The sequence below is a fragment of the Borostomias antarcticus genome (assembly GCF_949987555.1).
Source record: "Borostomias antarcticus genome assembly, chromosome: 2".
NCBI classification, from domain to species: Eukaryota; Metazoa; Chordata; class Actinopteri; order Stomiiformes; family Stomiidae; genus Borostomias; species Borostomias antarcticus.
The window spans coordinates 7,081,710-7,098,501 of NC_140235.1; the positions used below are offsets into that span (position 1 = coordinate 7,081,710).

Here is a 16,792-nt window from a genome sequence, read left to right on the forward strand (position 1 = left end):
CAATATTAACTGTATTTCTGACAGAAAGTAGTGCCAATATCAACTGTATTTCTGACAGAAAGTAGTGCCAATATCAACTATTTCTGACAGTCAAAACAATATATTACCAAGTGTGAGGAAAAGACCTTGATCTTACTAACAAATACATTGGAATGTAGGCTACTGTAATTGGAAAAACATTGTTGGAATACAGTATCTAAAAACTCCCAAAATGCATAGATATTACAGTAGTACACTTCCTGTGTGTGTGCTGCACTGTTGGTGGTGGCCAGCTCCTTTAGTTTGGTTAGTTAAATATACAGTACTTGGTTAATATTAGTTTAGATATTAGGATTCTACAGCCCCCCTAATTTGTAGACCCGGCTATAACAATTATATCATATGTTCCTTAACCCTAACCTTCATTATATGACTCAATTATGTTTACAAATTGTTCTTATCTTAATACCAATATAAATGTGGAAAAACAGCTGAGAGAGAGAGACCACAACAGCTACTCTACCAGTAAAACAAATACAATTCTTACAAATACACTGAATTAATGGGGACTCATATGGAAGAAAGCAGTCGGGGACATTTCACAATTATTATCCCATTACTGTTGAAGAATGAACTATATTTATTTCATACATCTTTATCTTTATTTATGCTTAGACATCCGGGGTGGGGGTGTAGTAATTGTAGTTACTGTGGAAGTATGGATGCAGGTGTGGGACTCAGAATGGGATGAGGCCGGGGGGAACCGTGGCTCATGCGGATGGATTCATGACTTGCTGGATGTTAGACGTTACACACTTAGATGGTTATATGCAGAGTTCATTTCTCCTAATGCTGACATACTGTTAGTCAAGGAAGGACACTTTTGCCAGACCCTGTGGGTTAACCCCGAATGTAGCTAACCACCGCATGGGAATTGGGTTGGAGAGTTTGGCTCCAGTTAGCCTCTGCTGTTGCTACAATATGAATAAAAATATTGAAATATGTTTACTAAAGTTCAATAGTACTCTAAGTAATGGCCGCATTACTCATACATTCAAACAATCAAAGAGCGATTTAGTTCGTCCTTTCTGAGAAGCGCAGATCGACTTGTCTGTCTGCTACTAAGACGGTTCGGTTCAGAGCCTTCACCTCTCCCACGCCGGGCTCTGGTCTGATCTCAAACAGCTTGATTATCTGAGGGGGAAAAGACAGAAACACTGTCATTCATAGTTGTCTTCATCACCGCTGATGGTTCAGTCAGCTCACTGGCTAACTGACAAACTGTGTTAACAGCAATAACTTGATAAAATGTTTGCAATAAACATTTTATTCTAAATTAAAGGTTAGAGACAAAGAGAAATGTAGTGATTGGATATCTCCAAACATAGGCGATTTTACCCTCTGAGAGTAGGGGGGGCAACATTTTGACGTGAGAAAAAAACAAAACAGTTCTGCCGTCTCGTCCCATCTATTTACAAAGAATACCAGTTGTGAACAGTAGGCTATGCTAATAAGAAATCTGTATGACAATTCAATATGTACAACGCATCAAACTTCATCTAGACACCACGAGCATGTCAATATGACTTTATGACCGAGCACTAGGCCATACCCAACATCACAACATCAAACTGCAACTGCCTGCTGGTGCTAGCTTCCTCGCCGATGGTGATGTTGCTAGTGCTAGTGCTAGCTCCGATAGCCTCTGGAGCACTTCTGCATTCGATTGCACCTGCAGCGCTGTCATTTCGAGTGGTAGCTTCTTCATTAGCATTGCCAGATTTTATTTTATGAAGAAGTGGTAAATTGTTTTTATAGCTCTTTTTGCCATTATGAGCAGGTTGGCTAGTTGTAGTAATCTTTTAAAATTAATGATGATCTAACACAAACTGGTACAAACCACAATTATGTATTTAATAATTGTGTTAATAAATAAAAAATTTTTTTTTTTTTTTTTTTTTTAAGAATCTGAGCAGAGTTGGGCTGCCCCCCCTATAAAATCGCCAATGTCTCCAAATTAACAATGTTTTTCATATACATGTAGCCAATATCCTATTAAATTTGTGTGGCACAAAGAACCCTAACAAGTAAAAGTCTCTCTCATAATTTATACACATTGTATGTCATTTTTAAGAGTGGAACAGGTGGACAGAGTACAGAAGAAGTATGTTGAAGTAAAGGTAATGTTCTCAAGTAGGCCCTAAGTGTAAAAAAAGCAAATTGTGCAGCAACTTATGACTGTGATAAGACCATTAGGCTTTAATGTTGCAGTATTAAAATATATTTTGTTATTCAGTAAACTACCTAAGACAAAATACACAAAATATATTTGAGTTAAAATAGAAATAGCAAAAAAGACTAAATATACGGCAGACTGTTCTTACCCGTGATAGAGCGAGGTACATCTCAAGCTCTGCTATCCGCCTCCCTACACAGCCCCGAACTCCGAACCCAAATGGAATTGAGCCGAACGGGTTTGGTCGATCCCGGCCATCCCTCAGCCATCGCTCAGGTTTAAACTTCTCAGGTTCTGGGAATGTTTTCTCATCATGACTGATGGCGTAGTGGCAGAGTGTGAAGGCAGTCTGAAAACATCAGAACGCACCAAGATCATTTGGAGGCTCCAATAAAAGCATAGGTTTCCAGGGTTCAAGTTCAACAGACTGCTCTCATTTTTCCCTTTTGTTGTTCCCTATTTTACTGAAGAGAGGTTGGAGCTACTGGTGAAGAGAGGTGGGAACATGAAACATATTTGACATTTTATAACTGATTTTGATTGCTTAAATAAAGACTCACCTTCTTGGGAAAATGATGTCCACCAATGATGACATCATTCTCTGTCATGAGACGTGCATTCAAGGGGACCACAGGGTACATTCTAATAAACAGTAAATACATCAATTAAAGCATCAGAGCTTCTTTCTTTCGTTTGTAAAGTAACCCTTGTGAATATACAACGGTACAATATTCAGTATACTCTTTTTCAAATAAAACACAGTAGAAACAACTCCCTCCCAGTAATTATGTACAAGTCCTACTCTACAAGTCCTACTCTAGTACTGTAATACCACCAGCACTCTACTGCACTCTACTGTACCAGTAATACCACCTGAAGCAATACTTATTTATTATAATTTAAAAAAACATTTAATCTGGATCAGAATCATCCACATTTTGTAATCCCTTTTTTTGCTATCCCAGATCTATTTGACCTTGTAGGTTTTGTGTTGGTTTTTCAAAGAATTTACAGATAGGATCATTCTGATCCAGATACCACAAGATTAGGATTACCGAATTTAGATTTGCAGTCTTTGGATAGGCCTCCACTGGTCAAAGTAATACAATATTTCATTGACACAGACATGTGAAAATGTTGGGAAGTGTAAATCAGCATATTATTCATATTCATTTAGCTGCATTAGTACACAATACATAGGCCAGACTTGCATAATTTGGGGCTGGTCATAACCATTTGTCTGGTCTAACTATTCAACCCTACAAATGCAAAAGACCTTAACTTCATTTTTGGTTGAAAATGTGGACAAATATCTTGAGTCAATTGTGTTGTTTTTTCAAGAAAATAGTGGGTGGTCTTTGCCGTAACCTCCAAAAGCGCAACAGAACTAAGGCAGAAAGCCTTAACATCAGATAAGGTTCTTTGTCTTGGCTTCACAGCACTCTGAAATGTTAGAGTTGAGTTATGGTACTGCCTTTCTTTTGCTGTGCATCAAATCTTATATTTATGTTCATATTACATTAGGCCTAATTGTGCCATGATTGCTAGATCGTATGTAGATGTTATCATTATTATCATATAAGTTGCTGATTCAAGAGTCAAGATGGGGATCTGGTGAGGAAAGAAACTGAGAGCAGAGAAACAGATCTCTCTATCTGAGGAGCAGATTAAACTGACCTTGCTTCAACAGAGGGAAGCAAAACTTCGCATTCCCCTCTTAGAAGAGAGGCTGATGGCATTTCGGATGAAGATGAGTGACATTCTTATACTTGCACCTACCTAATTTTATAAGGGCTTTGATTTTTATTTTTTTTAGTTCATTGAAAATATTTTATTGGTTCATTGTTTAATTAAGAATGAATATTGCTTTGGCATGGTCTGTGTTAGGCTACTTTAATATGCAATCTTTGAATAAAAGAATGATTAAATATGTGCCATGGATCCTACATGTCTCTACATCCACCTTGAATCCATGCTTGATCCACCCTTCCAGGGGGATCAGGATGATCCTGATTTTTAGCATCAACATCTCCACCTTAGAATTTTGAAATACCCAAGAACAACATTTGATCAGGATTCTGGGTAGGATTGGATTACCAAATCCATATCCCAATTAAGGAGGATTAGGATCACATATCCTGGTTTGAAATACCCAATTTTGAGATTTAATCCAATCCAGATCATTCTGATCCAGATTGAATGTTTTGAAATACTGGGCCCAGGGACTGTCCTGTAAAGGCGCACGATACTTCTTCTGATGATACATTAAACCAAATGTTGACACATATTCACTTCACCAACCCTACAGATTTAACCTGGTAGCCATTGCTAACGTACATTATTTACTTCATTAAATATACAGTATGAAAAAAATCAAAATGATTACATGTAACACATTAAATCCTGAAGAGCTAATTTATTCAGTACAAGAGCAGAGATTCCATCCCAGGGAAAATCTTTACCACTCAAGGGAACATTCAGTTAGGGTATTAGTCAGTATCATCTATAGGCATAGATTATAATTATCTCCAGTCTAACATCATGGCCCTCACCTCAGGGCTTCCCTGATGACAGCCTTGAGATATGGCATACGTGTCATGTCTTGAGCAGAGGGGATCTCTTCTCCTGGCACGCATCTGGACACCTCCTGGTAAAGGGTGTCCTGAACTTCAGGGTCTCTGGATAGCAAGTACATGGCCCACATCATGGTATTGGATGTCTAGACACAGACCGACGACAAAACAATTTAAATGAATAGATCAATCCACAGATCCAAAGAGTTGAAAGGTTGTTGAATTCAAAATGTTTACTAACCGTGTCCACTCCAGCCAGTAGTAGCTCAGCAATACTGCCATACACCTCCTTCTTGGTCATATTGGTGTTAGAGAGGAGGTATGTTAGGTATTCTCCCTCCACCTCCTGGTCTTGGTCTAGATTTTTCTGAATGGCCTCCATCTTCATGTCAATTAACTTTCCAGCTGTGAAACAACAAGCATTCATGGTTTTGATATACTTTTATTAGACTGACATTTTTAGCTATGTTTGTCCACGAAAAACCATATGTGATGATGTATCTCATCTAATAACTTAAACCATGGGGGAACAACACACCTGATCCACTACCAAGGTGTGGCATTCAACATAGGGTACATTATGTAACCTCAGATGCAAACCTTATAGTGTTCTACAATCTAAAATATCTCTCCACTACCATAACTCACAGAATTTGAAGATGCCATCCCAGCCAGCAATAAAGCGCCCCCAGTAGGGCAGGAGGTTCCGGCTCCATTTGGGAAGCACCGCCACCGCCGTACTGTAGGAGAACATCTGAGCTATTGAGTCTATGAAGTCCTGCGTCTCCACTGGGATCTCATTCTCTAGACAGCCAATCCGTGTTTCAAACAGAATAGAGGAGATTCCTGAAATAGAGGAAGATAATATGGAGCAAATAGCTTTGACAACAACAGAATTATTTTTGAATAATCACAGTTATTTTAAATTACTGTTATGTTGAAATGATTGCAATAATCCTATGGAAATTATGCCTCTTCATATCAGACAACTCAAAATGACCTGTATTATCAAACCTTGCAGTTCTAAAGCACCTTTCTCCACATTATTTCAAAATAAATGGAATACTTATTCATACATCATTGGACTTAACTTGGACCCACTTAAATATGCAGTGACTGTTAAGATTGTGGTAACACTTAATATTAAGGTCCTCTTATTAAGCATTAGTTAATTTAAGGTCCTTATGAGATGATTATTTACATTGTGTGTTAATAAGACATTTATAAGTGTTAATAATAGCATGATAAACATGTTTATTGTGAGATTATAAGACATTTATGAGAAATTTAACCATTTATAAACTGCTTAAGAACATTAATAAAAGCCTTATTACTGTAGTTTATTCTTCTAGTTATTAGCCATTAATTATGTACGTATTATGCACATTACCAGTACTATGGATTTTGCAGGATCTAAAGTGAGAATGGTGCCTTATTAAGGTTAATAAACCCTTAATTATGCACTTTACTTTATTAATTAATCGATATACATTTTGCAGTGCCTTGTGATGGATTTCAGCTTGTAGCGTGTTCTGGGGTTAGAGCTCTGACTATGACCGGTATAATTTATGATTATACCGCGGTTATCACAAATATGAAGGAAAATGGATTTAAGGCATTAAATCACTCGTATGGGGCACCACCCTGTTATGTACAGGGAAACAAGATAACCTTTATCAATAGTCTAATTTATTCATCAATCTCAGTCTGCAGGAGGAGTCCTTGACTCAATCAAGTGACCTAAGATAATGTGATGACGCTCGGACGTGATCAAAAGTTAATAATGTTTATTGAAATTATACTAATCAATTATCAAAATAATATTATAACACAATTCAAATAATAGATGGAAAAACACATGTGGCAATATGAAAACAGCAGAAATGAAAAGAATGATGTCATGGGTTATCACAGCCTATCCTAAGTCTTCTAAGCTTAAACAACACTTTGGCATCTCACACCAAAATCATAGGAGACTGTTGGATACAGCCTTAGTAGCGGTGTGTTAAGCGCATTGTCCGGGCGGTGTTGTCTGGCTCGAAGCATGGAGGAGGTACGTGACGTGGTGGTCGCTCGGTTTGATGAAGGGGCAGCGCGCCTGCGCTCCCGTTGAAACAGTGATAGTAGTGTTGCTGCGCAAAGTTGATGTTCGCGGAGTTCAAAGTTCAGTTTCAGAGTTCACAAGTTGCAAATATCTCATTCAAAACCTCTGCTCTCGCCAGAGGTGGATCTTTGAAGAGTTGGTGGAGATTCCTAAGCCCTGTGTCGACTACAGGGTTCTCAGATAGCGGTTCAGCATTCCACAGATACAGGCTGATTTGATCAACCGGCACACAGCTTGGACCCTGGGTCACGTGTTACTTGGGGAAACACGGACCCTGGTAGTTGAGGGTTACAAGAGAACGAGGGTTTCCTGTCTGATCACTTTTAAAGGAGTAGAGGTGAGGTGTGACCTGGGGGCGTAGACAGGCACGCGATTGGTCACTTGGGGTCAATAAACCAGTGGCCCCTGTTAGCATCGTAAAACAGATCTCACGTTCTGTACTCCCTCTGGAATCATCAAATATCCCGGTTATGGTTTCAACATGATATGACAATTCCACAACATGCATAATCACCTGAGTCATGATTTTAGCTTCAGACTGATACCAAACACGGCTATACAGATTAAGCAGCACAGAATCCGTTATTTATAGCACATAGCACATTGCCCTGTGGCTGAAATGTGATATATCAATAAACTTGCCTTGCCTTGCCTTATAACATACAGTACAGTTGGATTACCAATACAGTGTGTCAAACATGAACTTTGTTCACCGGGCTTATTCACGTGGTGTTTGCATCACGTGAGGGAGATGGGGCAACTTCACTTTATTAAAGAAAGAAAGCCAAGAGGTTCACTCCTTTGTCTCACTGTGAGTGTCTGTGGAATGTGGATTGTGGCCTGGCCTGTCGCAAAGGGGGATGGGGGAGCACAGAGTGTGTCTCTGAGTATCTCTTATCAAGATCTCTCACATTCCAACCTGAGGCAGTGTCCCACAATATCACGGAACTGTTTTGTGGTCAGTAGAACGGTCAGTAGACTGTGTCATGTCCTACACCACTACAAGCTTGTCTGCGTTTGCGTGTGTGTTTTTATTGATCAGGGGTGGAGTTGAACCCAGGTCTCCTGTAGGATAAACACCGCTCTAACCCGCTGCTGCAGCTGGATTATTTACACCACCAGTGGAGTGAGTTTATACAATTCAACTGGGTCACCCCCACGCCCCTAAAGTCAATCCATACTCTGGTGGCATAGCTCAATAGATCAGTGTTCGTCCCGTGGGAGACCCGGATTCAAATTCACCCCTGTGCAATAAAATACACAAAGCAGTCGAGACGAGTTGAAATCAGTCACAAGTGCATAATAAAAGGTTTATTAACCTTAATAAGGCACTGTTCTTGCTTTAGATCTGGTACCTGCAAAAAATGCATAGTGAAGTGCATTATAAGTGCATAATTAACAGCTAATAATTATGTATAGGAAACAAGGCATTTATTAACTTTCTTAAGCAGTTTATAAACTGTAAATATGTTTCATATGTCAATAAAGGCATAATTAATGGATAAAACCTATGTAGCCTATACGAAACTAATAAGGCATTTATTAACATTCTTAAGCAGTTTATAAACTGATAACAAGTTTTTTATAAATGTCTTATTAACACATTCAAGTTAATAAGCATCTTATAAGGAGCTTATTACCTACTGTATTATCTAGGACTGTCAACGTTAACGCGTTACTCTGTGTTACGCAAATTAATCATATTGCCAATTTTGAACCCAACTTCCTCCCGTAATTCCAAACCGAAGCTGTGTGCACATTGCAGTGAATGCAGGCTACAGTCTTTCCACTGAAGCAAGTTGAGTAAAAACCAGGCCAGGTCCAGCCTGGCTTGTAGTTCTAACCACTTTGTCATGCATTTCTTTATTCTAACATCACACATACATGAATGCCTAATTGTTTTAACGCAAATACTAGTATTTTAAACGTGTATGCCTAGTTGTTTCGGCACCCCCAAAATACAAGTAAATATTAGTATTTTTAAATGTGATTAATCATGATTAATCACAGCCTATTATTGTGATTAACTTGATTACATTTTTAATCGATTGACAGCACTATTAACTAATGCTTAATAAGAGGACCTTATAAAATGTGTTACCAATAGGCTATCGGGCCTCATTCACCAATATCATGGGTGCAAGGACTGGCCACTTCCAGACTGGCCACTTCCAGTGGACAGTGCAAAATGTCAAAGTGATAGAATACAATATACAATAGCCTATACAGTCTACAAAAATGTAGGCTATTAAATAAACTACACAGCTGTCAATGCGGCATGCTCAAATGAAAATCTAAAAACAGGACTCACATTTGGGCCATTTCTGTCACATTTATCAGCGTCAGTAAAATGCATGGGGCGATATTAGCCTACTCGTTCAGGTAACATTGTATTGGGCACACAGTTGGACCCGGTGCATGATTTGACAAGCAAATCATTCTAAATGAACGTCTTTTATACGAATAGTCCCGTAGCCTAGGCTATTTAGACTGCTCTTCTGATTCTGTTCTTAGATCCCACATGTGACAACGTTGGTGAGTGCCAGAATCTTCTTGGAAACAGTGTAAGTGGAGTTTAAGAAGAAATACTTCCTAAGAAATTCTTAACTTCATTGGTGAATGAGGCCCATTGTTCACACAGTTAATCCAGGGACTTGCATCCTAATCACTGCTCCACCCTTCGGTCTACGCACCTTCCAGAGAGAATCGGTACAGCTCATTGGACAGATTGGGCACCAAGTCTCCCGTGGGACTAGTCTGGCGCAAGTGGTAGATCCTCTTTATCAGGTCGGTGACCACCTCGTTGACCACGTCTCCATAGCCCACTGAGTCTTTGGGGTGTAACATGCGCTTGTTCAATACTGCCCGCAGATTGTACCATCTCTCCCCTTCCCTTAGAGGAAACATAATATCAGCTTGAGGAACCATGACGTTTTAGGTTTAGATCACATGCTGTAGCTACCAGTACATTTCTGGAATGAAGATAGCCTTTAAAATGCAAATCAGAACTCTTCCTTGATGCTATGGATGATCCAATTAAGTAAAGTTTGCCATGTAACACTCTTACCTACGGTAACTCACTCATTAAACCTGCTTGGAATTTTCAATGATCCATTTCACTCACATGATTGAACTTTGCTCTAAAGCTAGGGGTTGCACAACAGCTTTAAAAGAAAAAGAGCACAGAACACTCAAAAGTTAAGTAAGCACAGAACAATCTGAGTGTTCTCAATTTCAGTTTCAAGCATGTGGTGATTGGAATTGAATCATGCCTCCTTTAGAGGATGTCACTTCACCTGTCAGATGACATGTACAGTATACCACCAAGCAAATATGACAGTCTGAATGTTGAACTTGACAGAGTACTTATCTTCAGGCAGCGTTTCCAGAGTATAATATAATATCCCTGAGTATTAATTTGAGGGCAGTCATTGAGCAAGAATGATGACACATTCATTCAAAAGGGGAGGCAGAGACCTTCTCTGGATCTTACTGTCGTGAACTGGGCTACTGAGATGTTTCTGTTGTGTTTTTATGTAGTATGAATGTTTGTCTTAAATGTCTTAAGTTTGGAATGTTGGTTTCCCCCATGTTTATTATGTTGTCCTTTCTCTTCTTGCCATGTCACCTTTATGTGTTTCTGTTCTTTAGAGTCTGCGCCCAGGGCACCCTAAACCGGTGTAATTTGGTGTGTGTTTAAATAAAAGTGACTATGACTATGACTTACTCTGTGAATGGGCCATAGCCGAGGTCCCTCATATTGCGGTACTCTGTCCATAGGGACATGTCTCCTCGACAGGGGAACTTTTCATCCTTTCTCAGTAGCTCCTCTAGCAGGTCAGCACTGCCCAGGCAGATGGATTTAAAACTTCTGTACATGGGGCCATACAGCTGCTTCTCATATAGCTAGTGGACACACAAAACAAGGGAGAGAAAAAAGAAAGAGTGTATAGATTAGTCTAGACTAGATTAGGGGAAAGAGAAGGAGTTATGTTGAATAATGATCACATTTCTGTAACATCTGTGCCCCAGACGAGGGAATTAAATTATAAAAAATGAACACGTTTTGACTTTTTGACTAATCCTATTCATACTTTATACACTACAGTATATGCACAGTGTGCAAACAGGCTATAATGAATAGGATTAGGGGACCACCATGACAAAGCACTGACCGAATGGAGCTCTAAATAAATCCATGTTCATAACATTTAGAATTATAGCATTGTAATTGCAACTTGACTACTGTATGTGGTTGTGCTGATATATGAGTTGCAGAATTATCATATCAGTTGTAATGTCATATACTTCATGTGATGACTTAGAGCCCATCACCAAGACTGTCCTCCGTGTCATAGTTGATCAATACAAAATGTGTTGTCTATGTCATCTCAACTGAATGGTAAACTACTGTACATTGACAAAGATGACTTTGGGTTAACCATTTGATTTGACGATTGTAGAGCCCCTGTAGGTACCCAAGCCATCTCATCTTTGTTATGAGCATAACAAAGTCTTAAGCATTCTGAAACTGAAGATATGTATGCTATCTTGCTGCTGGAAAGTCTGTGTAGAGTAGGCCCAAGAATCATCTTGCTATGAGCTTAGGCACCAGCTGCATAGATACGTATGAATAACTTTATCTACTTGTTGGTCATGCTGACCTCTTACTAGGTCGCTATGCAACTTATCTGTATAAGAATGCCTATATGCTCTGAATGATTGGGACTCCTTTCTGCATCTCTGAGTGCAGGAAGCGTTGTCGGTGTTTGCAAAAATCATATTTAAGTCTTAGCTAAAGACAGACAGTTTGTTGTGTATTCAAACTTGATTTGATTATTTTCACTCGAGTACATGATTACAAAATGTTGGCGTGTGCAGTGGTAAAATATCCAGGACACTTGACAGAACCTTTTTTCTACAGACATCTATTTATAAACGCAGCCCGTTTTGCCATGTGCCATGTGCCATTGTGTCTACGTTTTGATTTGCTTGACAAACGGGCACTGTATAAGTTGAAATGTGGCAGGTGTCTTGCTCAGGACCCCAGGTGGTGCAGTGCCGCGTGTAAAGTTGTTTGGATCAGCAAGGCCCGAAGTGCAACCAGAGTGGTTAGAATTAGACAAATGGGCCAGATGCAGCACTTATGGCTTAGTTGCACCGAATATATGGCCCATATATGACTCATATCGACTTATCTGGGTATAGGCCTACTGTAAGTCGCTTCGGATAAAAGTGTCTAAATGACGAAAGTGTAAATGTTAATGTAGAATTAGGTTAAGGTTGGTTGAATAAAAGGTTGTCGACTTGGGTGGTGTCAACATTGGGAAGCATTCTTGAAGTTAAGTTGCTGGATTACACATTTACACCATCTCCCGCCCAAGTCCTATTGTATCTCATCAATTCATCCATAACATAATTATTTAAAGTATAACTAGTAACATGATTAAACCCCTGGAACTTGTCCAGAAAGCTGTTGTTCACCTGGTGTTCAACCACCCCAAGTTCTCCCACACAACTTCCCTTCTCTGTTCTCTAAACTGGCTCCCTGTAGCAGCTCGCATTTAACGCAATTTAACGCAATTTAACGCAGAGCCAGGTTCTCGTCGGTCACGTGGATTGATAATTCCTGCACTTAACGGCAGACGAGTCGAGGTCAGTAACAAGAGAGCAGCAGAAGAACATCCAAGAGAAGAAGATCGGAGCCAAGAAAGATGTCGTCTATAAACAGGTTTGTGCGATTTATGAATTATGAGAAAACTCTTTATAACTGGCATGGAAGTGTACAGTATATGTAACTCTGACTTAAGTCGCTTTGGACAAAAGCGTCAGCAATGTAATGTAAGTTCAAATGTACTAGCAAACTAGCTAGCTACTTCGACACGAGAGTGTTGAATTACTTTCATTAAGTTAACATCTCAATTATGAGACAACTCCTGGCAGTGCAATGTTTATGTATGTACTTAAATAGTGGAAAAAAAACGCCAACGTAAGACATACATTTAGCAAGCTAGCTACTGAAACCAAACGCAAGCAAGCAGCTTTTAGCTCGTCGGCTAGCGTTAGCATTAGCTTTAGCTGACATTCGCAAGCTCACAGCCTGGCTGCTGGCTCTAATTTGGTTCCACTAATACCGAGGTGGGATAAAGAATATGTGTATTTTTACTAACGTTTAGTAGCATGGCATGATCACAGCAAAAATCTCTTCCACTTTGCTCAAACAGCTCCACCATGTCCATTGATGGAGCCAGTCTCAAAAGTGCCTGATGACATCCCATGTAAGTGTTCAATAATTTGTATGTGATCTTTGCCTAGTGTACAGTGTGAATGGATGTATTCATTGTGCTATGTTTGGTCCTTGGTCATTTGTTTTATGTTTTATGTTATGTGTCTCTGAAATGGATACAATCAGGTGACATTATACATTATCCACAGATGGCCCACCTGTCGAGTCGGGGGGAGGAAGTTAAGGGACTGTGTGACCAACATAATGGATAGGTGTGTACAAAGGACTAGATGAATTCTGCCGTTTATTATGCAGTCGTAATGAAGTGTTGAGCAAAACATTGTATTAAAGCGGATTCAATTGAGCAAGTGAAAACGGCTTTTCAACTGTTCTGTGTTTCATATTGGGTGTGTTTCTGCTGTTTCAGGATGTTCACAAACAGCATGATGGCCTTGATGAACAGGAGTGAAGATGGCCTTTAGGCCGACAGCCCTGTTTAACGTTTTTCTAGGTACTGTAATTGCATCAACTCTAATTTTCTCTGTCTGTTTTTCTTAATGTCTCTGTCTCTTTTTCTGTCTCCCTCTCTCTGTATCTGTCTCTCTCCATCCCTCTGATTCTCTCTGTCTGTTTCTCTCCCTCTGTTTCTGTCTATCTCTCTGTCCCTCTCTCTCTCAGGGATGTGATTGTTCCTGATTAAACAGGATTTCCTGCTTTTCTGACCTGATTGGCTAAATTTGTCTTAGGACAACCCTGTTCTGCTCCACCATCAGTAATTGGCTACTCTGTGGTCACTCAGAACTTCAGTGTTCCTTTGGAGAATGTGACACAAGTTCTGCCATCCCTGAGCAATCCATCCAGTGCAGAGTCCAGCTATATCGACTTTTTAATGACTTAAAAAAAACGGCCAGTTCAGGTCATTAAAAAGTCGTTATGATGGCGTCCTGAAAAGACGTCAAAAAAATCGCCAAAACAGACGTGATCTGGCTTAGTCCGGGACGTCTTTTGGCTTGCTGGGACCACGATCATCCCTCTTAAGCACCTATTGTATTTTAGATTGCTATTCTTGCACTTTGCCTTCAGTACTAGATTATGCTCTTATAGTCACTTGTTTTAGAAAGGTGATGCACTTGTGAGTTCTGGCAAGTCTAGTAGGACCCCACTCATCCGAACTTCAGAGATCCGAACCTCCCGGTCTACCGGACAGACTTAAAAAACGTATTCTTTTTTTTTTAGCCTGCTATCTGGTTACTGGTGGGATTTTCATTACAGTACTGTACTTGCATTTAAATCTATCATAATAAACACGTACTGTATCCTACTGTGAATAAAAACAGAACTGTATGTAGACCTACATGTTGCCTGTAGGCTGTAGCCTACTGTCACGTTTCATTTCTTTACTTGTCGAGCGCGAAACGCAAACGAGTCTGCTGCGCGAGAGCTGCATTCCTCGGTAGCCAGAAAGCGCGTCAGCAACCTGAAGCAGAGGAGCATCGAGTCATTTTTCGTTCCCAGTTAATGGACTTCAGGAACACAGACGTGTTGTAAGCATGTAGATTAGCCTACTAGGCCTACTGTATTTGTTAAATAATACCCTACAGGCCACGTTAGCCTACATCGGTTGTTTAGGCTGCAATAGCCAAAGACACGACAACTTGTCTGTCATTTCATTTATTTATTTATTTATTATAATTTGCTCTAATTGTTCTAATGTTGGGTTGTTTTTAGGCTACACCATTTTGATCTGCAAATACAGTAGCCTATCGATGCAGCGTAGGCCTCATTTGAGAATGAAGTACTGTATTTGATCAAAGCACGCACTCAAGTTGAAATTCGGTTATTTTATTCTAGGCTATACTGTAGGCCTATTATAGGCTAGGCTGTATGAGTTTAGTTGGCTATTTGATTGCAATTTTGATGCATTTTCACAAGTAATTAAGGGTATTTATCGGTCTATTATGAGTCTATATGAAACAAGTATACCACTTATTGAATTTGGTGCATTTTAACATAATTATGTTTCAGTCATCCTGACATTTCAGAGATACGAACGACCTTCGGTCCCGTTGGGTTCGGATAAGTGGGGTCCTACTGTAGTAGTACATTGGCTTTTCCTATGTTAAATGCAATTATTGTTAGTCGCTTTGGATAAAAGCGTCAGCTAAATGACTGTAATGTAATGTAATGACTTATTCTAGTATAATCTACTTATTGTTTTTGTCCAATAGCCAGTAGGCTAGTCAGTATGCGGATTGCGGACATAAAACCTCAGTCATTCAGAACATTCTGCTGTTTCCCTAACCCAATTTGTGTAAATGAAAAACAGTTTATTCCCAGGACAATGTTGAGATTGTATTCCCAGGTGAGGGCAGCTCTAAGAAAAACAACAGTGAAAAATGGCAACTGAGACTGCCTGTTGTGGTCCTTCAGTTGCACTTCACTGGGGATCGCTCTGGAAACTAAGGTACAGTAATTCCACCAACCAGGATGAAATTACACACCACCCAAACGGGTCTATGGACAATGCCACTGCACTGCCCTTTCATACCTGGACAAGAACATGCAATGCTCTTCATTGACTATACTGTCCTCTCAAAACCTGTCTCCAAACTCAGAAGCATTCTGCAAAGGGCTGAGTTTCCTTCATTATATTCTAGGATATATGATTGTAGGATAGGATGTAGTGTTGTAGAATATATTGTAGGATTTAACCATTGTATTGTGTGTCATTCCAATAAGACATGTCAGCATTGTATTGTTATTCCAATAAGACATGTTGTCAGTACAACTTGAACCTAACTACAGTAAGTCAATAGATCTAGGCAAAACTGACCTAGCCAAATTCATGCTGGACTGGATAGAGCAAGTACGCCAAACCGATGCAAGTTGCGTTTAACTAGTTGGCAGCTAAACTAGAGACAGTAGCCTACAGTTGACCGCCTGAACTACAGTATTCAAGTTACCTGAGCACCCTTTGCAATCTGAGAGTTTCATCACAGAAGCTTTGTTCATATAATAGCCTACCTGTAGCTCGTGAAGGCGACTGAAGTATCCTTGAAAAAACATTCTGTACAGCATCTCCAGTATCTTCACCTGTGGGAGGTCCTCCTGCGTCCGAAACTTGCGCTGGGGTTTGGGCATGGTGACCGAGGGGGAAGGGGTGGTGCCCCCCGTGCCCCTGGCAGAGACCAAAGCTGAGACTGAGGGGCAGAGCAGTAGCCACTGTCCGCTCCTCTGCACCGCACTCTGAACCAGTCGTGCGGCCATGATGGTTCCACGGGAGGAATATCAAAATAACACGGAGCTCCTGTTACATCCAAAGGGTTTATATTGGTCACCATGAAAGCCTGCTTGGGGAGTGGCCACGTCCATGGAGGGTTAACCCTTAAGAGTCCACTATTGGAGAATACTGTGTGATATTCTGTTAGTGTCTTTAGATTATACAGTAGATGGTCCTTTAGATATGGAATAGTAATACAGATATTGCATTTAATATTCAAATATTCATTTTTTTTTAGTAGGACAATTAATGGCTGCGTTTGAGGAATGTAGCCTGATGTCGCAATGATGTGGAAAACATGTCATCCCAAAAGTCATGGACAGAAATAAGTTGTTCTCTAAATTGAAAGGGTGTTGTGAAATTACAATCCTGATGTATTGTTCATCCTATGGAA

The 16,792-nt window shown here is 39.9% G+C and overlaps 1 protein-coding gene across 1 annotated transcript; it reads right to left on the bottom strand.

The window, feature by feature from the left end:
* Positions 1-1,053: 1,053 nt before the first annotated feature.
* On the bottom strand, positions 1,054-16,385 carry cyp27a1.1 (cytochrome P450, family 27, subfamily A, polypeptide 1.1; the record flags this gene model as incomplete). The annotated part of the gene is made up of 9 exons (XM_084457944.1): positions 1,054-1,173; positions 2,364-2,564; positions 2,776-2,857; positions 4,768-4,934; positions 5,030-5,193; positions 5,437-5,634; positions 9,586-9,785; positions 10,620-10,798; positions 16,143-16,385. 9 exons carry the CDS (start codon positions 16,383-16,385, stop codon positions 1,054-1,056), a joined length of 1,554 nt encoding a protein of 517 aa, XP_084314070.1.
* Between the last annotated feature and the right edge of the window lie 407 nt (positions 16,386-16,792).